Source organism: Phyllostomus discolor, chromosome 6 (assembly GCF_004126475.2).
Source record: "Phyllostomus discolor isolate MPI-MPIP mPhyDis1 chromosome 6, mPhyDis1.pri.v3, whole genome shotgun sequence".
Lineage (NCBI taxonomy): Eukaryota > Metazoa > Chordata > Mammalia > Chiroptera > Phyllostomidae > Phyllostomus > Phyllostomus discolor.
The window spans coordinates 7,079,173-7,107,066 of NC_040908.2; the positions used below are offsets into that span (position 1 = coordinate 7,079,173).

At 46.4% G+C, this 27,894-nt stretch overlaps 1 protein-coding gene across 1 annotated transcript in view; it reads right to left on the reverse strand.

Annotated features, from left to right (window-relative positions):
- Nucleotides 1-2,971: 2,971 nt before the first annotated feature.
- Nucleotides 2,972-27,894, reverse strand: part of CYRIA (CYFIP related Rac1 interactor A) — a 51,682-nt gene continuing 26,759 nt past the window's right edge. The window contains exons 3-11 of the mRNA XM_036027672.1: nt 19,257-19,378; nt 17,866-17,971; nt 15,874-16,010; nt 15,325-15,402; nt 15,029-15,145; nt 14,859-14,938; nt 13,370-13,496; nt 9,112-9,182; nt 2,972-7,024 (exon numbers count right to left, since the gene is read on the reverse strand). Coding sequence (XP_035883565.1) covers nt 6,961-7,024; nt 9,112-9,182; nt 13,370-13,496; nt 14,859-14,938; nt 15,029-15,145; nt 15,325-15,402; nt 15,874-16,010; nt 17,866-17,971; nt 19,257-19,378 — 902 coding nt within the window. The 3' untranslated portion in view covers nt 2,972-6,960. The remainder of the gene's footprint in view (nt 7,025-9,111; nt 9,183-13,369; nt 13,497-14,858; nt 14,939-15,028; nt 15,146-15,324; nt 15,403-15,873; nt 16,011-17,865; nt 17,972-19,256; nt 19,379-27,894) is intronic.

Sequence of the window (27,894 nt, forward strand, 5' to 3'; positions counted from 1 at the left end):
TACATCCATACATTTAAAAAATATTGAGAATCAAAATACAATAATATATAAAAGTTTTTGCTGAAAATTTCTAAGTGTGGATAACATGTATGAAAATGCAAGCTACTAAAAGTCAAAAATATAGAGAGTACAGAAACAAGGCTCACAAATATTGAAGAAATTGAGCATATTGACTAAGCATATTTTTGAATGGCTTTCAAAAAATGTGGATTGAAATGCTTTCTTAAACAATTGCTTTAGATCTTTAAACAACATATAATTCATCAGTTTAAAAAAAATTAAATCCACTCTCACCACTCCCATTTAACATTGTGCTAGAGGCTTTAGTTAGTGTTATAGGGCAAAAAATATATAAATAAATAAAAGGGATTCTGATTGATAAATAAATTATTCAATATGGAAATGGAAAGACCAAAATTGCCAAGGCTAATTTGATAGAGAACAATTTTTTTTTAATGGCACAGCACTTAAAATCTCTGAGCACGTATTTCAGGAAAGTTCCTAAGAGCAATCATTTGGCACAGCCATTGTCAATGTATGTCACAAAAGATCCTCATTGACTGCACAGAGAATGCACTAGAAGGGGGAGAGAGTAAAGTCTGAGAGATCTAAGGGGCAGATGATGAAGCTTGGAGTGTAGAAAGCAAAAGGAACCAGGGAGAATTTGATGGCTTTTGAGAACTCTTTGGAGAGGATATTTGTCAGGTCTCAATAATCGGCTAGAAGAGTAGGGCGTAAAGAAAAAAACCAGTTATACCTATGAATTTGGCTTGAATCTGAAGGCATTGTGACAATGAAAACTCAAGACAATACACAGAGGTCCTTTCTAAACTACTTTCTGTTCATCTTATGTGATATTCAGAAGCCCCAGGACAACGGAAAACGCTTTTTACAGCTAGCAAGCAACTTCATTTTTAGAACGAATGTATGACCTTTGCTATCCAGAGCTCCAGAGGCAAAGTTGAACCAACTAACTGTGCTTAGAGAGTCTAGGATAAACAGCTGTGGACTGTTAACACACTTCTAGATTGCTATCCAAGGTGCTGAATCAACTTGTCTGGTTTTTGGACACAGCTTCTGTTGCCTTTCTGCCCCTGCCTCTGAAGGAATAGCTGCTTTGTCCCAGACCGAGCAAGACTTACCTGACTAACATGCCTGCCCTCACTAGAACTAGCTGGCTCGGACTTTTTGATCAAGGTGTCAGCCTGATTTCTCAGCTGGACTCCTAGCAGATCAACAGCTAGCTGCAAGCTGTCTACGGCCGTGGAAGTTAAAACTATCCTGACAGGTAGGGAAATATTGACTTTAGGAACAAAGTCAACCAGCCATCAGAGTAGATGACTTGTTACTGTGGATGGTTGTGAGCTGTAAAAATGAATTTTCGGGGATTCATTGCAGCACACTCAGGTTTCAGGACCCTGAAGTTTCCAGTTTGCAGGCAGCTTCTATTGGTCACTAGCATATGTTAAACTTGACCCTCTAGGGGACATTCTTCTGTCCTCAGGAACTTAGAACCCAGTGGGAAAAGCCAACACATGAATTTACAGTACTGTGCAGTGACTTATCTTTAGCATCAAATACATTAAATGCATGAGGGACCAAGAAGAGAGAGGAGGAGCATGGACTGGGGCAGTTGGGAAAAGCTTCTTGCAGGAGGTGGAGTATGAGTTGAGCCTTGATGTAATGGCTGACTTCAGGTAGACCTCGGGGAAGAGGGTGTGCATGAATGACAACATGATCCATGGAAATCCCCAGGGTGCATTTTGGAGACAGTAAATACTCATGTGATTCACCCTAGAGCTCCCTACCCTTTCACCCCTCCACCTGTATTCGTATGGAACACCATCACCTTTCCTCCCCCACCACCATGATTGCATTCTATTTTTATACAAAAGGAAGAAAATTCCTTCAAATATATTGACGTTTGGAATGAAAAAAATTCATAGCTGCCCCCAAGTACTTTTGATATGTTCTAGAGACATGCTTCTTTGAGGTGTAAGGGGCCTTTTAAAACCACAGGTCCTCAAGCCCCAGCATTGAAGACTTTAGCTCTTGGGTGGCTTAGGAATGGTTAATAAAACATAGCTCCTGCTTGAGACAAAGTTTGTCACGGTGCAAAAAGCACAATTTTAAAGTGAACAGGAAGCACAGGCAAAGAGGAGGGATCGGGGAATGTGCTATTTAATGGGGAAAACTGGAAGGTTTCATTGAGAAAAGACTTCCTTAAGTGAGTTTATAGGAACTTTCAGTCTAAAAGACTCTTCCTAAACTAAGTTCTAGGACGTCTAAAATCTTACCACCATTCCAAAGGGTATTTTGATGGAGGCATTTTGCAGAAGGCACATAGTTTCAGCACATCCAGCTCCAACATTCCCCGGATGTCTGCACTTTGTGTAAGAGAACATAGGCAAGAGAAGAGCTACAGAACTAGCAATACAGTCCCAGAAACTTGATTTAACCAGGGCCCAAAATCTCCCTTCTTTGGAGTTTGTCTTGTGAACTGAAATGGGCAGAACAGCCAAGACCTCTCATTATTTAGACACCACGTACATGCTGTCGGGGGAGGGGTACATTCTACTAACAGACATCAGGATTTTGGCATTGGATAGATTAATGTACTTGGTTAATGTAAGTAGTTTAAATAAATTAATCAACTACTTAGTATTATTTAATCAATCACTTAGCTTATGATGAGAAACTGCAATACAGACCTCGCAAACAGTGAACATTTAGAAATTCTATCTACTTACTGATAACCTAAAGCACAAAATCATGTGTAAATACAAACTGAAATATTCACCAGGTTTCATGCGTGCAGCCAGCTGAACTCCTCATCCCATCCTTCCAAGAGAACCCTGATTAACAATCAATTTTCTGGTTGCTATGAAGGGTGTTCAATTCCTCACTACCGGTATTCTTTTTGATAATTACACATTTACTCTATTCATTTTTTCCTACTCATTTTTTCTTGACACTCATTTAACTAGGATCTCTCTCTCTCTCTCTCTCTCTCTCTGTCTCTTCCAGCTTTTGCCCACTTATAACTTGTCCATATGTCAGTTTATAGAAAATGTCCCATTTCTATTCATTTCTTTGTCTTTTGTACAGAACATCATAGGCTTTTCTTGGAAACCCTGACCTATGATGATGACACATAATTAGGTCTCAGGTGATCAGCTTAAAAGGTACAGGCATTAAAAGTAATGCCCTAGGACAGTTTCAATGTTCAATATTCAAGAGGATCACTTTAGAGATAAAGTTGCCTGAAAAAAACTGTACTTACAAGCACTAGGTTACTAGCCAACTTTGCCAAATTCATCAAGTGCTACAGTGCTTCACAGAATGACTGAAAGAGCATTTATTAGGGTTTCTTAGCCTCCTTGGACAAGTATGTCTCATGCATTTCTAGACATCAATCAAGTCTCCATCTTATGTTTTTTTTTTTCCTAGTGAGGAGTCTTTGCTGAAATGAGTAAGATAGGGCTGATACCAAGAGCAGTAACCTTTTGGGTGTTTCGTGTTGTATATGAAGAAACCGAGGTACAGAGAAGTCAAGGGCAGATGGTGTGGTTTCCTGGTGCCCGGAACAGACATTCAGCAAACATCTGTTTGGCACGCACCTCTGGTCACGTGCTTTCGCCCCCTCAATCTTGAACATCATGTAAAATAAAGATATGTTTTTAAATATATGTACCAAACTTTAATTTTCATTTCACACCCAAAACTTCTGTACAAAAAGTGGCAAAGCAGGCCAAAAAAAAATTACAGTGACTTTAGCAAACAATACATGACAACTTTAAAAGAGCTTTGTGTATGCGGTGGCCTTTATAGATGAAGTGGGGAAACTGAGCTTCAACGTGTTTGTTTCTTGAAGATAAAGTTTCAACATTGATTATTAACATCGATAAAAACTAACAGCTCTCTAGAATACAAGATTGAATGAGAGTTCTCTAAATTCTACTAGACAACTGGATTCCAGAATTGAGTAGGTTTTATTTTCCTTTCGAGGAAGCACGAAATTATCTTTTACTTAAATGTGATGATGTATCAAAAACTTCAGTTTACCATTAATACCTCAACATAACAATGATGTCTAGGAACAAACCTTGTTTAAGCATGATATTAAGTAGTAGTTAAAGATAGTATCCAAGACTTTCTTTCTGGTCGATAATGAATCTGTCAGCCTGAATGGGTCACCACAATTCAAACATTTATTGCCACTTCTTTTTTTTTTTCCTCTTTTACTACCAATTCCTTGTGGCACATGAAAGATTTCCGAGAACAAAGGTATAGTGCGAAAACAGCAGTGGTTCTAAGAGATGTAATTTCATTCTGTTGCTTGCCCCCCCAAATAAATAGCTGAGTAATGGAAAATGCTGCTTATTTGAAAACGGCGAGACGTCAAATGTGAAATATCACTGACATTGACACGGATACTGTCACCAGCGCTTTTCCCCTAAACCACCCATGGGTCTCGGACACATGTGCACGCAGCACAGAAGCATGACTGGTCAAGGGTCCCTGACGCCTGCAGGACAATCTGTTAAAAGAGTTTGTCTCCCACAATAGCCTGGAGCGGACCCAAGGCCCGCCACCTGTCAGTGATCACAGACACTCAGTTAACCTGTCCTGGTATTCAGAGGCACCAGTTCAGACCCTGGGCTTTTGAGAATCTGTACACTGGTGACTGTGTCTTGGCTCCGAGATCAGATGACCTGGCTCAGTTGGGGCAGGCCAGCAGCCCCTCCCATGTATTTGGTCCCATCAGATAGAAAGTCTAATTAAAAATTATAAACGTGCTCAGTGATTTACTCCACAAGTCCATTCCTCTTTCCAAGACTCAATCTTCTTTCCTGATAAAGGAGGAACACGGACCCACTGATGATAAACATTCAGGGCCTCTGTATTTCGAGTCTGGACAGTTGTCACCCAAGGATAACATGTGGCTGCCAGAAGCAAGAACTTTTCTTAAGCTGAATGTTTATTTCAACAATAAAGTGGTTCGCCCACGGTTGCCTAGGGATTTTAGAGTCCCTAGGCTGGAAAAGGTCCTGAGGGCCACCCAGCACATTTCTGTTCTGGAGAACATTGCATCCCAGCAGCTGCTCCGGTTCAGTTTGAAAAGTTTGAGGGACCAGGGTCTCCCCCTTCCTCTGTTGACTGACATTTTGATGCAGACCGCAGAATCTGTTCTTCCACTTGGCTGGATTTCTTTGTTGTAAATAAAACAAAACAAATGCATGTCTCCCCCTTTCTTGGAGGACTCAGGGGAATGCCAGCTGGCCACTAAATTTAGAAAGCAATGGTGTGACAGCTCACTCATTTCTTGGGACATTTGTGAATGACGCCACGCTCGAATGTACCCAAACCCGACTTCTGGAATGATCGTTCACTGGGTAAGCCTTCCTGTCTATCAGAAATAGGTAAGTCATCATATCAGTCAGACTGAGGGCTTATTTTTAAAGCATCCGGTCTGTTCCCATGGTAGGTAAGCGTGGGCCATGTTGTGAAACAGAAAGCATGAAGTCCGGAGCGAGGCATCCTGGGTTCCGGCCCTACATTGGAGCAGGGGTCTCTAATTGACTTTGCCCACCATCTCACTTGTTCCACTGGAGAGCCGATTTCCACGACGTCATTCTAAGCTCTGATCTTCAGACAGAGTGACTCTAGGCCTGGTCATATTGTAAATCATCAGGACAAGGTGGGATTCTACTTGCTAAGGAAGGGCGTAGGAGCCGGTCCTTTGAATGACTCATACATAGCCTTAGAGGGCTCTCGGAAATCGTCCGTTTCCAATGTCCATTTTACAGAAGAGAAAGGTGAGACAGAGCTTAGGTGAATTTCCCAAGATCACACTGGGAATCAGTAGGGCTAGAATGAAACCCAGAGTCTCTGACCAGGCTTTACACATTGCAACAAGCTAGCAGTGGGCTCAGGGAGGAGTTGCGTTTTAAAGGCCAGGTAACCAGAAAATGATATTTCCCTCCCCCCCAAATTGGTTTTCTGATGATTAGTGAAGTACCCCAGACCTCTGTTGTCACCTGAATGGTCCCCAGAGAACAAGCTCCTGTTAGGAGGGGCTGGGTGACCCACGCCACGCGAACTGCTGGGATGTCTGCAAACTCACCCACAGTTTCAAAAACCAGAGCCCCATCTCCTTGTCCCTGTGGACAGAGGGTGGAAGCGGAGAGATGACTGTCCTGCTGCTTGGGTACCCTTCCTCCCTCCCAACTTGCCCCCCACTTCCAAGACAACCACCTTCCTCAGCCCACCTACAACAGCACGCTTACCCTCGCATCTCTCCCACTAACCGATTTAAGCAGAGGCGACGTTCCTCTTGCAACACTGCAAGGGAACTTCAGGGGGACCTAAACCCAGACGGAAAGGGGACACGCTGACGGACAAAACACCTGCAAGCAGAAAGGCTGCACGTGTGCTTTGCAGTCTCGGGGAAGAGAAGGGGCGCGCCAAGTTCCACGTGCTCGGGCTGGAATCACTGCACACCTTTTTCTTTTTCGGAATTCCTCTCTCCCTCCGGAAGGACACCCGTCATGTTTCTCGCAGCTGAGCCGACACAGGAAATCAAACACTTTGCGTTTCTACAGCTATGCTTCCCAGAGAGCGTACGCATCTAGAATTTAAACACTACCACAAACTATTAGCAATTGCTGATTGTTACAGGTCTAGTTACAGGACTCCAGTGGCAAAGTTCAAAGTCTCCACGTTTTTGCCTTTGGAGGGGGGGGGGTTCTGTTTTAGACATCAAAGGTAAGGCTCTCAAGTCAATTTATGCTCTGCTGGGTCGAGTCAGTCAGGATACAAATTAAGGTCCATATATTTCGGTGACAAGAAGGAAACGGTTATGTAAATACACAAGTATTAACATCAATCTGTATTAAATTATGTAAACATATACATCTTCTGAGGTCAGTACATAGATCCTCTTCTTGGAGCAGAGCTTTACTGGAGCATCGCTCGAATCTGTTTGGAAGTCGATTCATCATTCAAGTGCTTTGTAGTGAACCTGGATGGAGAGAAAATGATGGAGTTCACTGTGCAAATAGTGCTCTGCGGAAGCCTCAGTAATGACTCACTGGCCCATCTTTACCTTGGGAGGCACAGATAATATTATAAATCAAACTTAGGCTTGGTTCTCTTGACAGAGAACCACATTCCAAAGCCCAAAGTAGTCTCATATGGGTGGTGTATTTGATTCTTCCTTCCCAAGAACGTTTGTCTTATGGTTATTAAACAAGTCGATCAAATAATCAAATAATTTCAGAGGAGATATTAAGCAATCTCATTTTTCCAGAGAGCTAGACTTCACATGCCCGAATGCAGAACCTTGGCCATTTAGGCTAGCTCTTCTAAGTCATGAATTTCAAAATATGGATTTGTATAGAGACACAGAGGCATTAACAACACATACAGTTTTTTCCTTTCCAGCACACCCCATTCCCATTGCCACCACCAGGGGGCACACATGCAGGAGAACAAATTTTAATAAACGTGACGCAATCTGCAAGCTCACGTGACTCTGGTGTAGAAAGAACAGTTTAGGGAGAGGAAGGAGAGGAGAAGGGATGTGTAATGAAATATTGACCACCTGCTAGGCTCCCCATGCAAGCCTCTATTTCACTGACACCCTTCGCGGTAGAGCTGATTTGCCTCCATTTCCCAGATGTTAAAACAGAGGTTTAGAGAGGTTAAGTGACCCCATCCACCAGATTACAGAGGTGGCGATGAAGGATTTGTGAACGATTGGGACCCAGGCCTTGGCTGCCGCAGAAGCCTGCGCTGTGCCACTGTACACAGTGTCTACAGGACACACATATGCCAGCCCTCCAAGGGGACCACAGCCCACCACCACGCCCTGTCTAGAAGTCTTGCTTGACTGGATGAAGCTGAAGGAGTTCAAAAACTTCAGTAGCTGCAGCCTCCTTTCTGAGACAGAACGCTTTCTGCGACATGGGCACCTGTGGCGAAAACCCTGGTTGACCCGCAGAATCTGGAAGGCTCGTGTATTCCTTCTCCAACTGCTCGAACAAGGGTGACTCAGGAGCCCCACAAAACAGGATCAATCCCAGTGTCCCGTTCACTCATGTCATGTGCGTCTCAGTTCTTCACTCACTGACTCAGTTTCTTCATTTTACTCAGTGAAGACAGTGTGACGGGGAGCGGAGGCCTAAAGCTTAAGTCTTCTGCGTGGGTGGAACATGACTGATCCATCCCACCTACACCCATCGAACGCTTGCTGCACACACAGTGTTGGGTGGAACCGAGGGGGATCGAAGATGGAGAAGCCAGCAGAGACTGCAGACCTCCCAGGCTATGATCCAGTTTGGGAATGACTTAGCACAAAGTATGACTTGACACATTCCTATAGCTGTGTCACAGCTTAAAAAAAGAAAGAATCTGTTTCCTGAAGGTACTCGGGCAGGCATTCCTCATTCACAGTGAGGATTGTCATGAACCACAGCTGCCAGTATACCCGAGCAGACAGAGACTGTGGAATGGGGTCTCCAATTCTGGCAGCTGCAAATGGGACACCAGGGAGCCTCGGAATAAACTCTCTCTCTCTCTCTCTCACACACACACACACCACACACACACAGATGGATGCCTGAGCCCCACCCCTGAGATCCCCATTCACTTGGCCTGGGCTGGGTGCTGAGCATCGATGTTTTCTAAAGCTGCCCACATAGACCCTACATGCAGCCAGTCTGGGGAGCCACTGGGGACGGCGGAAGTGAGGCCTGGGAAGCCGCTCCATCTGATGCGTCCCTGCTAACCGCAACCACAAAGCAGGGTGGCCCGGAGTTAGGCCAAGGCCCGTGGGGTCACCCAGACCCAGGCGGAGGTCCTAGCTTGGCCAGCTGCTGTGTGGCTTTTGGCAATTATTTGATTTCTTAAATCTCATTTTTCCCCATCTGTTAAAGGAGATGATGAAATGGTACTGATAAAATGATTTCGTACGCTAAACAGGTTGCTGAGAAGAACAAGGGGTTAAGCCTGGTGCCCAGCCCTCAGTGCCTAAGAGCATCTAAACTGGCCAAGGGCCGGAAGGGTTGGCTGCCCCTGGCAAGTCTTCCCTGGGGGGTGGAGGCTCACCTGAGGGCATTCAGCAGCCCCTCCACACTGTCCGGGGCCTGCTCCTTCAAAACCTTTATGCAGCCTTTCATCTGGAAGGAGAAAGCACAGCATTTCATTAACACCCCAGTAATTCTGCCCATGATAAGATCTGTCGTGATAATGTTTGTCCACAATAACATCACATCATTCCTGCTTACAGACATGAAACACAGTAATAAGCAACAGACCTTTTCCCTCCTCCTCTACACCCCTCCCCAGGGCCAGTGAGTTGTTCCTCTGGGGTTCTAGAAGGTTCCACATCAGTTGTTATACTCGACTGCAACTGCACATTTCACATACCTGGCATTTGGGGGCAAAGACCTGCACTTTTGACTTTCTTGCCTTACACCCAAAGCCAAGTGCAAGGTTTTTCCACCAGTCGGTGCTCAGTGGAGACTGCATGGATTACAAACCCAGTCCCCCATCCCATCCCTCTTCCTAGAATGCTTTTCCTTATTCAGCCATTTGGTAAACTCCAAACAAGTTTTCTCCCCAACAGCTGAACAGCTGAACTTCCAAACAGCTGAAGATCGCTCACTCCAGAAGCCTCTTCTGATGGCGTTATGCTCACCAGGTAGAAATCGCACCACCTTCCTGCATTCACAATAGGATGCTGGTATTTAGGGAACTTGGAGATTCTAGTGCCCAGATGAACGCATGCCCCTCCCTAGACCAGGACAGGGCTGGAAAAACAGTGGTTGGGCATGGGAGCCACAGAGGCAGAACAACTGGGTTTAATCGGTGTGTGCTTATACATATTATGCATATCCTGGATTTTTTTTGACAAGGGAAACATCTTTCTGCAAAGAATAAAATCACTCATTTTAAACGCAAGTGTTCATGCACTATATTACATTTCCGTACACCACAGGCTTCTTGTAAACACTTTCTGTGGGTTATCTCTACCATGCTGAAAGTTTTCCCTAAAAGCCTGATAAACCCTGATAGATTGATGGAGGCAGCCAAAGCACAGCGTTGAGAATCCTTTGGGGGCCATGCAGAGGCTCATCGAGAAAGAATGTCATGGTCAATCAGAGATATCAATCGTGAGTGCAGGATGGGATCAAGCTGAGGGATGCAGAGCAGAGATTCAGTCCCTCCCTCAACAGAGCTCATACTCTGGTGGGAGGAAGGAGACAAATAGCTCATTATCCTGGTGAGCTATGTGTTGTTGTAAAAAATGCCAGAGGAGCATGGGAAACATAGATTAGCACAGGGCGGGAAGAGCAGGGTACCCTCTGGGAATGTCTAGTTCTGTTTCAGCTGACTGAAGTCGGGGGCACGATAACAAGAGGCAGGCAGGCATGCAGTCTGGGCCAGTTTCCGTGTGGGTTTCACGGCACGTTTGGAAGTCCGGGGCGTTTACCTATAGAAAACACCCTGGATAGGTATTAAACCATCTAGCACCGTGACTCTGCGGAAATGGATCAGAAGAAGCAAGACTGGAGACAGGAGGACCCTGAGAACTCCTAAGGAGTGGAGAGTGAGAGGAGCCGGGGGCATGGAGAACCAGGGACAGGGGAGGAGTCATCTGAGGTCCAGCCACGGCTGGTGACTGGCTGAGATATGGGGGTGTGAACGAGGGAAGAAGACAATTCTTCTCCTAGGTTCTGAGAGACAGCTTCTGGTGTAGAGACTGGGTTGGAAGGTGACATACCTGAGACAATAACCCAGGAGGAGGAACAGCACTGTGGGTAAAGGATTACCTTTGATTTGAAGATGGCCATATTCCAGGTATCCCGAGGAGGTGAAGTGTGGAATTCTGGGTGTCATTTGAGCTAGGGGGGGGCTATGGATCATTCCATACAAGTCTAGGGACATCAGTTGAAAATGCTGTCTCATTTAGCCTGGCTTTCCTTGCAGCCAAGAGCATCACCTATTCTGTAAATGATACATATCCCTCACCTTCACTATGGGTCCCAGTGACTTTGCTCTGATGATTCCTTTTGCCTGGGAACTTTCCTTCTCTGTGTCCATCTGATAAAATCTACCCCTTCTTCAAGCTCTACCTCAAAAGCTGATGGTCCATCATGGCCCTCTGTCTCTGCCTTTAAGCAGAATAACTATCTCCCTCACCTGGGTTTCTAGCACTCCCTGAACATACATTTTGCATTCCAGGACATGCTGTCTGGAAGTGCATAAGAGTTCCTATGTCCTGGCCCTACAGGTAAATATTTGTTCTTTCACAGCTGAAGCTCACTCAGGAGGATTCATAAACCCAGGGCATGTGACTGCTGTTTAGAAGCAGATTGGAAGACATCTTCTATGTCATCAAGCAAAATGGCCCACCAAATCCATGTTGTATTGGGGTAGGCCGAAACTTTCTTAAGAGAGACATGCAAACTCCAATACGAAAACACTTCTTAGTGAGACCTATGTGAACAAATAGACTTCATCAGATGATGTGTGGTTAGAGTTAACATTATATAATGCTTTCGACCTCAACAGAAAGACTCAGTAAATGACAAGCAAGGACAAGACTTTTTGAAAGGTTAGGGTCCAAGACATAATTGTACCTTGTGTATTTTTAATTATTGACTCTGTGACAAGTTAGCAAATGGCTATGGCAAATGAGAATGTCCTGTGGGTACCAGGTAATAAACTCAATCCATACTCAAATAATACTCATGGACTTGTGAATAGAATGATTTATACTCAGTCTATAGTATACAAATGTTAAGCTTCACGAAGAACACAGTAAATATTCATCACTATGAACATTTGAATATACGTCATGTATGTTAAATGTTTTAAAAATAGCAATTATCCTGGGGCGTCAATTTGTGAAGTATGGACACAGATACACACAAACCTACATAGGCAGAAAGGACCATGTATGGTGACAGTGGTCATTTCTTTGTTAGGAGGTTACTACAGATAAATTGAATTTTCTGTATTTTTATTTCCTCTATTTCCCAAAAGTCTTCATACTAAATATTTATTTTGGGGGGTAGACAAAAATAATTACACTGAAAACAATGAAGACTCTGTGAAGAGCCATGTCTAGATATGTTAGAAGGTGGAACCTCAAAAGGAGTAATTCAGGTCTCATTTTTATTGATAAACTTTCTTATGGACTCATGGCCACTCTGGACCTGTAGACTTTCTATGTGTCCAGGACATCAAAGATTCTGCTCTGTGAAAGGAAGACGTATAGAAGGTGCTGCCCAAACTCGGCACGTCAGAAGGTTAGCACCAAGAGGTCCTATTCGATGCATGGGACACGCCACTGGGTGACGCTTGAAGCAAATGTTGGGCTTTATCTCACTATCAATAGGAAATCCCCTGCAGACCAAAATCATTTGTCTTTAGTTATATTCATGCATCAAGCAAAAACCCTATGGGGCACCTGTTGAGTCCCTTGCCAAGGATGCTGCTAGGCCGTAAAGGAGACATTAGGTGTACAGATCAACAGAAGTCCCTGCTCTTGTCAATGGGCTGCATCTGCAAGGGAGTCAGAAAGTCTGGAATGGTGAGCGCTCTGGGAGTCAGTGGAGAAGGCAGGCCCTGAGCCATGCAGGGACAGGGTGAGGGCATGTTTGAGACGGGCCTTAAAGGAACCTGCTCATCAGAGAAAGGGAAGGGCACTCTGGGCAGGGAAAAGGGCTCAGCACGGGAACCTGGTGCAGTCGCTGGAAAGCATGGTAGGAGAGGAAGGCGGAAAGTTGTTTGGCATCTGAGCATGGTGTCTTATAATCCAGTATCTCCAGTGCTTTTCCCATAGAGACTCATAAAACATATTAAATATATACAGGGCCTAGCACAAATCACGCCCCACTGTTATTACAAAATCATAAGGCGTGTACTTCTGTAACATCACAATGTCACACTCAAGCACACCATAGGACATTTCAGGGGAAATGTTCACATTAAAACTATAAGTAAGTGCACCCATACTATTACCCCATTGACCACACTGAGGCAGGCATTCCTTCGGCCAGACCCTGCGTTTATACAGCACCGCAGGTAACCTGAAGGGGTAGCTTGCAGCTGAGTGACTGTTTGCCTGCTCAGCCCCCCTCCAGGCTGAGGGGATCAGCACCTGAACATTCCCGCTACGCCTCTGAGGGGGGTGTTCTGTTGTGAGCACATAGAAAAGGTGACGAGAGCTGCCAGAATGGGGCCCGTATCTTGGAAAGGCCATTCTCAGCGGGGGATAGAGGGGAGTGAGAAGCAAGGTCTCTTTGGCAACATGCACGCTCTCTCATGGGAAAGCACGTTTTATGACCATGCTTACATCGATCTTGGACGTCTTGCAGAAGGCGCCCACAGGGTGGACGTGGTCATAGAGGATGATGACCCCCACCATCACCCGCATGCAGAACATCAGCGTTTCCTCGCTGGTAAACCTGCTCCTGTACTCCCTGCAAGAGAGGAGAAACAGCAGCAGGGTCACTTCCGGGCCCGAGCATGCTCATTTCCGGCCCCACACAGGCTCCTTTAGGCCCTCCCAGGCCTCTCCTGAGAACAATCCCAGACCTGCACCCACCAGGTTAATATGCTCTTCTAGAAACCCATGATGACGATTCTCTTTGAATCCAGCCAACCAGCGACTCAGTGTGAAAATAAGGCAAATTAGAGGGCAGTCAATCCTCTTCTCCTCTGCCCTTCAGCGAGCCAGCTCATCACGTACATCACTCCCCACCCATCAATCTTGAATATTTTATGGCAGTTCCCTCTGGCTGTCCCAGATTATGGAGAATAATGGCTTCATTATAGAGAAAAAGAATCAAGCTCATTTCCACGGGGCAGCTTTTGTGTCTCCAGTCAGGGAAACTTCCTTTGTTAAGATGCGGGCTGCAGATTGACTTAAACTGTGGGAGATACCTGAAGGAAACGACCTACCATTCAGCGGGCTGAGAGCCCTCGTGGGGTTCGAATTTTGTTCACCTCCCCCATCGGGGCCCCTGATCATTCAAATAATGCAGGCCAATGCCAGAGGCTTCCTTAATAGCTATTCTAGTATGTATGAATTGGCCCCATGATGAAGATGATTACTGTTTTTGTCCTAGAATAAAGCTTAACTTTGCTATAAGCAAAATATTTGAACTGAATGCCATCTTACACTTGAACAGAACATCAAGTTTTATAAGGCGTCCTTGAGGCCTCCCCAGCACTTTGCAGTTTGGATGGCTGTATGGGAAGGTCATCATGCGAGGAAACCAGGGCCCAGGCAGTTCAGACCACTTGTCTACCAGCCCAGCAGGGGCCACGGATGTCAGGGGAATCCTGACGTGTGGGTGTGGATTTCCTCATTACTGTGCTGCCTCATCCTCAACAACCTCAACCTCTTTTTAAATCCAGTAACCAGTTCAAATACAAAGAAACTGCTGAGAGAGAGAAAAGAGATCTTCATTATCACCCTTGTAACTTCTCTTAGTGCTAAATCTTCCCTCAAATCTTTTCTCCAATATGTGTATAATAATACCCAATTATTTCACCCAATCCTCCGCTTGATTCTTACACAACCTCTGTAGCATCTCTGATGTGCATCTTGGTCCTGCCATCTAACAAGCTATGCAGTCTTTGGGAAGCCAGCCTCACCTTCTTCAGCTCTAAAATGGGACAACAACCCCCACCGCCCAGAGTTCTTTATGAAATCAATTCAGATAATAGCTGCGTACAGGATAACGTGCTGACCCGGCGGTTAGGTGTCATCATCATTGTGTCAACAGGCTCTGCCTGGGTGAGGTCCCCACCACACAGACCCCTCCGGTGGAACTTACGGTGTCTCCAGCATGACCTTGCAGACGCTCGTCATCGTGCTGAGGCAGTCCGTGGTGTTCTCTATCGGCAGGGTTTTGTTCTAAATGGGGGACACAAACGGAGGTCAGCCCTCCCAGCAGCTTTCACGTGCAATTAAGAGAAAGGCGCCTCGTGGCTCAACTCCACTTACTTCGGAGACAAAGTGCATGGTGGCGTTGCTAAGGGTTTTCAGCATGGGCGTGGCTTCCGCGTAGAAGAGGGACATTCGATTGGCCATCTCATTATTGACTTCATTCTCAATGTCTAGCTGATGAAAAGAAGGAGAGAAGACGCACTTGATAAAGAGGTGGTCAAAATTCCCCAGCGATGTCCTCCGGAAACTGAATTCCAGACAAGACTCTGTCTTCTCCCTGTGCCCTGCCTGATACCGACATCAAGAGGGACGTGGAGACCGGGTACCTAGACGCAGGAGACCCGCGGACTCACGTGCATGTTGTTAATGCGATTGCGACTTATCGTCCTCCTGTAGTAGCTGAAGTCATTCTGAATAGCCGGGTTCCTCATCTGAAATTCAGAAGAGAGGGAAGAAGGCCATCTCGCGGCATCAGATGGGGAATGCGCACGGGGAGCCCAACACTAGCTCAGTAAACACACCGGGACTTGTCTTGGGCACACAAGGGTCAAAGCAACTGGCGGTTAAAAAGAAGTGCTCAGAGCTTCGTGATTTAAAAATATGCCCTGTTTTCCCTGCAGACCAGACGTCAGGATATTTGTTCTCAATGAGGAGCAGACACTCGGAAAGGTTTTCCCTTATTGCATTAAGCAGATACTGAATTTTCACATAAAAAACCACCATCTTAAGTCACTTTTATGACAATGAGTGCAAATTTTCACCACAAGCTGTGTCTCTCGAAGGAAGGAGCTACACCTCCCTCATCTCTCTCCACCCTCCCCACCCCACAGCTCGGCAGAGAGCCTGCACACAGTAGGCCCTCAGTGCCTGCTTGTCCAGTCGTCAGAGACATGTGGCCTGACCTTCAGCTCATCGAACCGCAGGGTGAAATGCAGAATTTCCGCAAACTCCTTGGCCAGGGCCTGCTCCCGCTCCAGGTGTTGGGTTGGCGTGTAGGGTGGACAGGTCAGAGATTCTAGTAAACTCTGGAGAGCTTTTTCTGGAAGTCAGAGGGGTAAACACATATTTGAGGTGGCCTACAGAGACCCTTCCAAAAGCACCCTTTGCAGCCTCAAGGGACACTCGCAGGAGAACCTGCTGGGATCCTTCCTCTCCCCGTCCCTCCCTGTAACTGTGTGCAATGTCAGGTGTGTAGATGAGGAAGAGGAGGAGCTCGGGCTGAGCAGGCGCTGTCCACTGCAGACCGCCCCCAACCATAGTTATGCAAATGCCCCTCAAAGCCCAGCTGCACCTTCACCTGTTGAAGTGCTAACAGTGTCAGAAAACCATGAACACATGTTTTGGATCAAGGGCATGAGACAGCCGTTTGTGATCCAGGATGAGACGAGGTGCCCTGAGCACGTGGGTTAGGTAAGCTGCTCTGCAGGGAGAGACCTCGGGTCCCTTCCAGCTCTTCTCCGCATCTAGTCTCCCCTCATCCCAGCAATATTTTTCCTATAAACCCATGGCTGTATCTACGCAATAACGTCCATTATTGCCCCTGACACAGTCTCACGGCTCCCACTTGTCTGTTTCTAAACATTCCTTCCACTCTTCACTTAGATATCTTTCTAACAACACTCAGTCATTTCATCAATCCTCTACATAAGGGGTCAGTCAACTACAGTCCCCAGGCCAAATCTGGCCTGCTCTTATTGAAAAGTTGTAAATAAAATTAATAAAGTTTTATTTAAAAGTAGCCATTGGCTATGGCTACTGTATGCATTGGCTATGGTGAGTTTTGTGTGGCAATGGCAGAGCTGGCTAGCTGCAGCAAAGACAGAATGCCCCACAGGCCTCAGATGTACATTATCTTGCTCTTATGGAAATGTTTGCCAGCACCTGCTCTATAGTCCTTAAGTGTCCTTCACAGCATCTGTACAAGGGCATTTCCAGCCTTTTCCATCTCTGGGAATGCCCTGTCTCCTGAGGCAGCTAGTTCTCCCTTGTCCCGCTCTGGCAGGCGGATCTGTTGTCTGCTGTTGAGCTGAAATGTGGCTCCTTAGGGTTTCAGTTCATTAGGTCTGGAGATAGACTTTGAGGAAACAGAGAAATGGATCCTCCATCAACCTGAGAGTCTTCAAAAACTGGCTCAGTTCATTCAACTACTCCCTCTGGGTCTTAGCGTCCAGTGCCCTCAATACCACAGCTGGTATTCTCGATTTCTCTGTTTTCCTCCTAAAATCTCCCATTCATCAATGGCAAAAGTAGGGAAGAATAAGACTACCCCTTCCTCACTCTAGGTAGCTAATGGAACCTCAGATACATTAGCTAATAAAACCTCAGATGGCTTCACTGGTGAGGGGAGCGATTACATCATACTGGTGGCCAAGCTGAGCATCACAGCATCTACCTATTTTCAAGCAGACCTTGACTACACTCTTACTTTTGCAAAGCCATCCTGTACCTGTACAGGGTCGTTTTATTGTTTGGTTTGGTTTGGTTTTGGTCTAAAGCTTAAGCGCAGAACATTTTGTTTGTATTAAATTTATCACATGACTCCAGACAACCGATTCTTCCCTGGGTGAGCGGTAACCTGTATCTCCCAACTTCTCTGTTATCCAACATTAGGATCAGACCACAGGGCAACCGTTAAGAGTCAGGCGTAGCTACGAACAAGATCATAGGGACCACCAATAGAGACACTCCATATGTGCCAAGAAATTCAGAACAAGAGACGTTGAGGTGAATTGAAGGAAATGAAAACAGCATGGACAGTTGTCCACCAATGGCCTCTGGTGACACAGAGGATGGATGCAGGACATTTCCTAAGGCAGCAAGGGCTTCCCATGATTGTCACCAACACCCAGTAGAACTTCACACGTGGGACTTGAGAACTACACACACGAACTTACCTAGCCTTATGGAGAACTCATAGAACCTCTTTAGCCTCACGACCAGAGGACACACTGCATTCCAAGCTTTTTCTTGAAGCTGGATATCATTGGGGTTTTGAATCGCCTAGGAAAAGAAATCACGGCACACGGCACTGTTTAGAAAGAAGCGGTAAGCTCCACATCAAAATGACTTAAGATGGAGAGAGGATTTAAATTTTAAGAAGCACAACTTCTGACGTAACTTGCTAATATGTCCTCCTTAAATGTGGCATCAGTGCAGCGGACTGTCCTCCCAGATGTCAGCTAGCATGGAGATTTCAGAACTTGAATATATTGCAAATGACTCTACCATTAGATCCTGTGTCCACTTCCTTGTTTCTCTTATCTTAAATGTAACGAAATGCACATCTAATTGGAAGCAATGCAATGCTCCTCCATCACCATTTATTCTTTTAAAGCAGAGCTGGTGCTCATTATGAATGGAAAACTCTGTACATCTCTCCTTTCTCTGTAATACGTATTACATCTCGGCAAGTCTGTGATGTTGCCTAAATTACCAAAGTGGATGGTGACTCCCTAAGTAGAAAAACGACCTTTTAACAGGCCGTTCCTTTCTTAGAAATGCTGTTTTGTCTGGGTTTCGGCAGCTGGGGAATTGTGATCTTAGCCGTGTTTTTTTTTTCCAGAATGACTTTGGCAGGGCCACAGATGCGTGTGAGTGTGTACACACATGCATGCGTGTACGTGTGTGTTGATACTTTCACAAAACTAATTATTTCAAATAAGAAGAGTGGTTAAGTTTCTTGCCTTTAAGGTATTTGGACGTTTCAAAAGCCACACTGACAATTTCCTTTTTTGTTTTGGTTGTTGTTTTGTTTTTCATGTATTTATATATTTTTAATCACGTAAGTCGGTTCAAAATGACAGGCTTGCAGGCTACTAACACTGAGATCGTTTATGACTGTTGTCTGTGGCGCTGGTGGAACCCTCCCAAGTTATTACAAAACGTTGGAACATTCATGTAAACCCAACCCCGTGACTCGTATTTCAACTGCTGCCCATAGACTTTGTATGCACGCTTCCCGTGAAGGAAGTAATATGCTGGCAACTTATTGTTTAATTGGGAGTCCTGCAATATCATATGTATGTCTGAGAAGAGAATGGCCGATGTTTGACATGGTCCACGGTGGTGTGTGCTCAGATTAATGTACTGGAATCAAGGGGGCCATTCATACATTTTTTAAGGACACATTATCATCCTTGTTCTTCCTCCCGCACTAGGAAACACTAGGTCTGTTAGTTAATGTTGTTGCTGGTGTGTGTGTGTGTGTGTGTGTGTGTGTGTGGGTGGGTGTGGGTGTCCCTCCCCCTCCAGGGGTGCCGTCAGTTTGGTAGCGTCACTGGCGTACGTCTCGGATCTCCGGCCCCGCGCCCTTGTAGGCCTGCAGGTCCGCGAGGATGCTCTCGGAGTCCTGGAGGACGGCGCTGATCTGGTTCCACACTTCCCTCTCTCCTTCGGTGGGCTGGGCATCTATGCAGCAGGAAAACCAAAAGACACAGAGTGCTGGAGGTTACAAACATCGGGGGGGAGGGTGGGCGTGCAGCTCTACCTGTGAGACCATCTTGTTTTACCCCTGCAGGGTGGCATCTCCTCTGTAGTATGACAAGCACCGGGAAGGGAATGTGGACCCAATTTCTGCCCACTGTGTAGAGCGGTCATCCGTGGTTCTGCATGCGTGAAACCAAGCATGCTGGAATCCGCGCGGGTACTCCTTTACTCGTGGAACACACCTATGTTGTGTCGAGTGGTGCACTGGGTGTTAGAAGGTATAATCGTTGTATTTTTGAGTCCACTTTTTTAAAAAAAATACAAGGAGATGTTTACTGATTTTGTTTCTGAACAGAGAGAAACATTGATATGAGAGAGGAACATCAATCGGTGGCCTCCTGCATGTTTCCCAAACAGGGATTGAACCCACAACCTAGGTATGTGCCGTAATTGGGAGTTGAACCACAATGTTATGGTGTATGGGTTCACCAGCTGAGCCACCTGGCCAGGGCTGAGTCCACTTTTAATAGGAGAAGCTGCTAAATGTTCCATTATGATTAAAAATCTGTGAATCTGAGTACAGGTGAGAAAAACCATCCCCTTCATATTTCCATATAAAAATGAGCTTAAAAGATTAGATAATCACCCTTCAGAACCATACCAGAGCTGTACCTTTGCAGAGCACAGTACAACAAAGCACTGAGATTTCTCATTGAACATGAACTCAAGAAGTGTGGGAGTTCACTTTAGAGACACCTGCCTGTACCGTTTTGACCGTGAACGTTACCCACAAAAAACAACTGGCACATGCAAGTTCATCTAAATGAAGACCGTACTGTAACAGGCACGGAAGCATCCCCTTAGCTCCTCAGTGAGTTTTCACTTGGTCACACCCCAGCAGCCAATGCACGCTCGTGTCCCAGGAGTGGTTTACGCAGGCCGGTGGCTGAAGGCCGAGTGGAGATCAAGACTGGCTTTTCTTATCGCACAATACCTACACAATGGTTACTTGCCCAGGCTAGTAAGAACATTAATCTCCATCTAAAGCAAAGGCACTGCTAATGAGGAACAGAGATGTAATTTCCCAAGACTCTCTTTCCAAAAAGCGAAGTCTCAAGGCACTAAATTCTTTCAGAAGACCTCATCGACGAAAGTGCTAGACAGAGTCCTGCCTGGTCCGGCGCTCCCCGTATCAAATCCCAGTTTGGACTCATCTTGCTGGAAGCACAAAGGGTGGATCCCGTGAAATGTAATAATTCATGGTGTTGCTCCGGGTGTATAAAAGAGAATTCACAAGGCAGGTGATATCTAAGCCAGGTGTGGCCAGGCTGACTGGGCCTTTGGAAAGGCTGAGCGGCAGAATAGGGCTCAGGCCAGCCGTGGCCGCTCCGGCTCAGCGACCATTTGCTGGTCCTGCACTCACCCAAGGCCAGACCCTGAGCAGCAGTGTCCATGGGGAAATATTTTAGACCACTTACTGACCAGGTCCTGCTGAGACCCAAGGGTTTGGTAGGGACACCTGGGAAATGAAGGGTGTGTAATCTCTTAGAAAAACAATAACAACAAAAAGACCCTGTAGATTCTTCAGAAACTTGGCAAACTGTACCTTCCAGGAATAAGAAGGATTTCAAGCAGGGAATGAGGGAGGGTTCAAGAACCTGCACACCAGGGTTCCGAGAACAAGAAGCAGGTGTGGGCTGGGAGGAGGGGACCTCACTCGTGGACGGGGCGGGACCTGGGCAGGGCAGAAGGAAGGTGAGGGGCGTGTGTTCACGGACAGCACGGGCAGGCTGGCCGCTGGAGGGCGAGGCTGGGCCTGGAGCGAGGAGAAGCCCCGCCAGGCAGGAGCCCTGGCTGCAGCCCGGAAACAGGCGGGAGAAGGGACACGTTGCCCCTTTATCTTTTGTGACCGTCCATGCTTCCCCACAGGCACTTGCTACATTTTCTGGGTACACTGTTATCTACCATATTAACCACTTTATATTTGAGCTTTCCCTGCCTTTCCAAACTTTCCTCTACGAGCTTGGGGTGTCTTACAATAGAAATCGAAAACCCACCAACGAGAGAAAGCCCCCCCGCAACTGAAGAAAGCGTTTCTGTGGAACAGAATTCCAGGGTGATGCTGGCAATTTTCAAGTAAGAAGCAAGTCAGGGAACAGAACGGAGACAAAAATGCAAAGCAAAGATTCTGGTAAACAAATAAAAATCAAATCCTTTCTCTCTGATGAGTGCATTGAAAAAAATCACAAGCTAAACAAAGGCAACGTTCTTAAAGAGATATATCTTTGAAGAAGCGACAAGAAACATTGAGTCAGTGACCAAGATCCTGAGGGAAAGTCTACTTGACTGTAATTATAAAGTAGGTATAAAAGGAGAAGACTCCGGGAAACCAGAAGACGGAGCCTTCTCATCTTGGCTGTCACACGGCTCTAGCTGAGCAAGCCACCACCTGGTACGTTTTAAACAAAACAGAACTAAAGCTGAGTGGACTGGGAGAGGGGTGCTGGGAAACGGAACCCCAAAACCCATCCTGTTGATGATTACTGGAACCCAAAAGGAGAAAGATTTCAAAGTTAGTTTTTTTTAAGATTTTATTTATTTTTAGAGAGGGAAGGGTGGGAGAGGGAGAGAGAGGAGAGAGAGAGAGAGACGAGACGGATTGGAGAGAGAGAGAGAGAGAGGAGAGAGAGAGAGAGAGAGAGAGAGAGAGAGAGAGAGAGAGAGGAGAGAGAGAGAGAGAGGAGAGAGAAGGAGAGAGAGAGAGAGAGAGAGAAACATCAATGTGACGTTGCTGGGGGCCCTGGCCTGCAACCCAGGCATGTGCCCTGACTGGGAATTGAACCTGTAATGCTTTGGTTCGCAGCCCGTGTCAAAGTTAGTTTTTAAAAATAGCGTTCTTAAGTGCTTCCCAAATAAGACAGCTTCTGATAGAGAGGCGTAGAAGGAACAGCGGCTGTAGATAAGTGGGCTTTTCTCTCCGTCTCAGGTGAAGGGACACTTTCTGGTGTGCTGTTTAGGAGACCACAAGGTGTGGTGGTGGTAGTGACCCTTCTCTCCCAGAGGGGGCAGCGCCGAGGGCTGCAGGGGGTACTTCCCACCACACAGCACTCTCCCCTGGCAAAGGGAATGACCTGAGAAACAGGCCCTCCGTCCCCAGCCAGCATCTCAGGGAAAACATTTCTCTTGGCAGATGTCCTTGCGTCCTGTTTGAAATGTGTCTCATACAGCCCGTGTCGCAGGGGGGGGTGGGAGAAACCCATCCACCTTTCTTTCCTCCTTCCTGAGTCAGAAATGAGCTGGCTCGTTTTCTTCCATACTTCGTGGGGGCCACTGCACACCCTGGTTTCCCTCCTCCCCCTGTTACAGACCTGAGGTCACCTCTTCTTCCAGTTAATAATTAGGCCCCTGATGCCATAAACAGGGTCCCTGCCTTCTGGGCCAGGGGCAGGGTTTGCAAGAGTTTTAGGGGACCCGAGTCCCGAGTGGCATCAGTTTTCAAGGTAAAAAAAATGCTGGCTGGGAGAAGCTGTAATCTGTTTCTCTGTTTCTCCTTCCAAATGGGAGAAGGACTGGGTAACCTTAAGTGACATTTGGTGTCGGCCCGTGTCCCTGTGGAAGTCCATAATCCTACTTTTATCCTCCAGCGAGATGACCAGTCGGGACTAATTAATGAGAATGTGACCCGTTAGAACGTGGGACGCTGGCCTCGCTTCATTGCACACCGTGTCTCCCAGGTCTAGCAAGTGCCGGGCGCACAGTAGCTGCTCAAGGAAGATTTGCTGCATGAACAGTTGAATGAGGGATGGAAATATATTTCTCACATTATGTGTTCATGATGCTTTTCCTGCTTGTCTTTGAATTCTGCAATCTTTGGAGACGAAGTTGGCCTTCTTGTCTTCAGAGCCCCGACACGTGCTACTGATCAGAGACTCTCAATAAACATGTTATGAATCAAGGAACAGGGAGGCAGAGAATGTGGGTGTTGGGAAACAGTGAAAAAAAATCCCATTACTTCCTAGGGGCTGCCTTCTCTCTCTTCTCCTCCAATGGCTGTCGTGCAGCTCACTGTTGCCATGAAGATAGATGTATGTGCTGACGGTCAAACCACCTACTCACATTTTCCTCATGACGTGTGTTTTTAAGTCACCCACCATTTACCTACAGCCTCGATGTCTCCTTGGTTTAGTTAACCCACTAACAGGATATTTGTTGGGTGAAACACTGCAATTATGTTTACTCTCCCAATCTTAAGGTTCTTATCCTTAATGCTTTCTCTGGAATATTCCTTTGAGACACTTTGGGGTTTATACTTTTTGAATTCTCCATATTGGTAACCATATTTTAAAAAAATGTATTGTTTCTGCAGTTGACAAGGAGAGACATCTTGAAAAAGACCTTGATGAATTAGTGATTAAAAAGGCTATTATACTTAACCTATCAGCAACCTCACAAAGCATTTGCGGAGTGAACAGGAACTCTGAATTACAGGTATTTTTTTTTATTTTAACACAAAGACTGACATTGAGTCAAAAGTGCTCACACACACACAATGTCCACCAGTAACATTACTGATGGAAATGGGTCTTTATTTCCCGTTGCAGCCAGTGAACTCTCTTTGTGATGCTTCATCGAAGAACCATATTCTACACGTGTGATCATCCCCCCTGATTTCACTGAAATTGAGGGGAAATGGTTACAGAAAGCCAGGCTGCTGCCGTCTAACAATGAAGCTGTTACAAATCGCCGTGATTTACACGGGCAATTTCAGAAACCAATACTTCCAGGAGCCTTGGAACCAGCCCATCCAGGCCATTCCCCGAGCAATGATTTAAACCCCTGTCCTGGACTTGCCATTGTGGAAGGTGTGAACATGTATCATGTGCTCTGTGACCTTGAATGCACGCACTCCTTCTCAAGAACTCGCTGGATGCCGAGCACCTTGAATGTTTAACGGGAAAGAATTCCCCCATCAATTAAGAGAGTGAAACCGGCATTCATTTGGTTTGCAGGGGAGCTGTGTAGCCCTCTTTGGCTCCGTTTGCTGGTGACGGTGGATAGTAACCGTCAGCATTTCGGTGTCACGGGGTCAGGTGGGAGACGGGGATATTTACTGGAAGCAGAATGCTTGGCATTCCACCGGGGAGGGAGAGGAGAGTGGCTATGTGTTTTGTTTGTCAGGAATGAACGTCTTAGGTGAACATCCCCCAGGGCGGGACAGCAGGGCTCAGCCCAGAGCAGGCCTGTCACATCAAAAGGTCCTTATCTTTGAGAATCAGCCAAGGATGCCATCTGTCTTCACGAGCAGCAGGAACGCACATACCTTCGCCTAACAGCCTCCGTGGGGCTGTAGAGAAGATCTGACAGAGAATCAAACACATTCACCCAAGATAACACGAGGGGACAACACGATTTATTTGGAGATGTCTTTGGCTTGGAAGGAATCCCTGGCATTTCATCAACAGGATACAGCACTATCTCTTTGCACCACCAGCTGTTGTATAAACACCAGGGAAGGGAGAGCAAAAAGGATTTGCCAGAGCCATAAATTAAACCTATAGCACTTCTTCCCAACCCACTTCCTCACTCCTCCACCCCCTCTCTTTCAGGGGAAATGAAGAGGCATAAATAACTATCTATCATTAACATTTGGGGATGTTAAAATGGCATGATTTACAGCACAATGCTGTAAGCGCTTACAGAAACAACATACAATCGCACGGGTCCATGGGAAAATGTCAGTGTGGCTGGGAGTGACACATGTATTTGTACAGGAATGTCGGTTGCCCCGCACCAGAGCCCAGAGCCCTTTCCTGTGGAACGACCCACGAGGCACTGCAAAGGGCAGTGACGTGAGAGGTGCCTGAAGGCTCGTCTGCTTTGCTCACGTGCCACGGGATCCCTGTGATGTCAGGGGGCAGGAGGAACTCCAAAAGAGTGTTTTGAGACCCAGGTCCTATTACCAGCTTTGCCATTCACTATAGACCCCAGGGCAAACCAGTGAATCTCTCTGGGCCTCAGATTAATCCTTGGTGTACAGAGAAGCGAACAAGAGCTCCCTAGTAAAGAGGCCCTGTGTCCTCCCTGGATGGTCCTGTGGGGTCGTCACGAAGATGTGGATGTCCATGAAAAGCACTGAAAAAGTGAAAAGTACTAGAAATTCAAGGCATCTGCAGAAGCAGACTCTGAGGACTAGACCCCTGCGTCAGAACTCGGAGGTGAGGCTCAACTACATGACAATGTTTTGCCACGTGTTTCTAATGATCGTTTCAGTCTGGGAATCACTGGCAGGATCTCCCTGGAGGGCTGGCGGCTGCTGCCCACTCAGCACACCCCAGCGGGCGCACGCAGCTGACCGGCTCTCAGCAGGTCTGCCGCCACACGCCTTTCCATCCACTGTCCCCCAAAACCATCCCTCATGAAAGACTGGGCTGCATTTTACTCCCCCTCTGTCTCTCAGCCTTCAAAGAGGAAATGCAGGCATGACAAGTAGGGAGAGAAAAAAGAAAAAAAAAACAGGGAATGAAAAAACAACAATGAAAAAGACGTTAAGTGGTTGTACAGAAAACGTGAGCATAAAGTATAGGCCTCACCGCACAGGTCAAACAAGAATTTAAATCAGATCTACACAACGGGAAACCTAGGGACAGATGTGTCTAATTTTGTATTACATTGTGACCCAGCTTAATTATATCTATTTGACCTGGTTCAATTATATTCCATCACCGACTTCAAAAAGAACACTCAGCACCCAAAGCTGAGGTGCCAAATTCATTTAAGCTATTGCTGCATGCTGTTCAGCCTCGCTTCCTCCCTCCGCCGCTTACTCCTTAACTCTTTGCCAGCCAGCCTCTGTACTCGAAGCAATCCATCTTACGTCTGTTCTGCCAGCGGCTACCAGAAGTGGGCAGCTCACCTCCCAACTCATGATCCCCTTTTCAAATCCGTCCTTCTTGACCAGGCTGCGTTTGAATCCATGTGTACATCCCTGCTCTCGAATGCCTGTGCTCTCTTGGATCTAGCCTGCTCCGTCCCGGTCCTTCACGTGGCCAGCATCTGTTGCCAAGTCACCCCAGTGATCAGTGCTCCATGCTCAGCTTTAGCGAAGTTCTGGGTCCCAAAAATGAGTAGGGCCCAGATTTGGCCACCGAGAGTTTCAATGTAGTAAGATATCTTTCTTCCACTACATGTAGCCTCTTTCCTGGATCTTTTAACTAATCGGCACCTCTTTAGGCAGGCTGGAGTTGACTGGGTTTGGCTGGGTTTCATGGGATTTGGTTAGGCGTGGTTGGGTTTGGCTGAGTTGAGTTGGATCTGGTGGGATTTGGTTGGGTTTGGTTGGATTTGGCTGGGTTTAGTTGGGTTTGACCTGGTTTAACTGGTTAGTCTTTTTCAAGTCTAATTTTAAGAGCCGTTGAAGTGGTAAAAATAAAGTCTCCAGGGATTTAAAGGGGCGGCGGTTTCCAACTAGTGTTCTCTGGAGCACCAGAGTTTCGAAGTTACGTCTACAGCCATCATTCCGTCCCTGATCAGAGTGGGACTACTTAGTCACCTACAAAGTAACATATTTTGTGAAAAAAAAAAGTCATTTTGTTTTTTTGATTCTGCAAATCCTGTTTCCTAGAGTCGGTTTTCAAGAAAGAACCATGATGGACTAGAAGGAAGGTTGTGGTTATAATTCTCCCTGAGTCTACAGATTTCAGCCCAATAATAACAGTACGTAGAGTATGTGGAGCATCCAGGCAAGCCGGGCAACATTACGGAGACGGGAGACGGGGTAACTAAGAACCGCCATTGCCTAAGGAGGTCCTAGGCTAACGTGGGAGACAATCCGCGCAAGCAGGTCAACACAAGAGATGAAATAAAGGGCTTGAGGGAAGCACGGTGCGGCCTGAGAATAAGAAGGAGAAAGAGCATGCCTCCGGCTTCAGGAAATTGAAGACCGCAGAAGGAACTGGAGAGGTCTTCTCGTAAGAGGTGGCATTTGGAATGGGCTTGAAGAACGAAGTGTTTTTTCTCATAAACCAGGGGAGGCGGTTTCCAACAAGTGGAAGTGAGGACAGAAGGAGGAAGGACATGTTTGAAGACTAGCAGGAGGCCCGGTTGAGAGCACCGCTGTGTCTTGAAAGGAAACAGGCAATGAAGGAAAGGTGAGCCGGGTGAGCCCGTGAAAAGCACAGCAGCCGAGGGCCGGAGGTGCACAACCGCAGGTCCTTCCCAAAGAAAACAGCTGGCATCACTGTGGGGGTGGGGACTAGAGAGCAGACAAGATCCGGGCAGGAGGGACCTTAAGGTGCATTTATGCTTGAACGGGGTTGATCAGTTCGTGGACCCAGGAGGGAGGTGCCCCGTAGAGGGAGAAGGACATCCAACCGAACAAGAACAGAAACAACAGCAGCAGCCAAAGGAGTTACATGAGAAGTGGCACGTCTGTCATTGAATGCAATCTAGATGAAATACTTTCTCTTTTCCGAATACTTGAGCTTTGGGATAACTTCTCC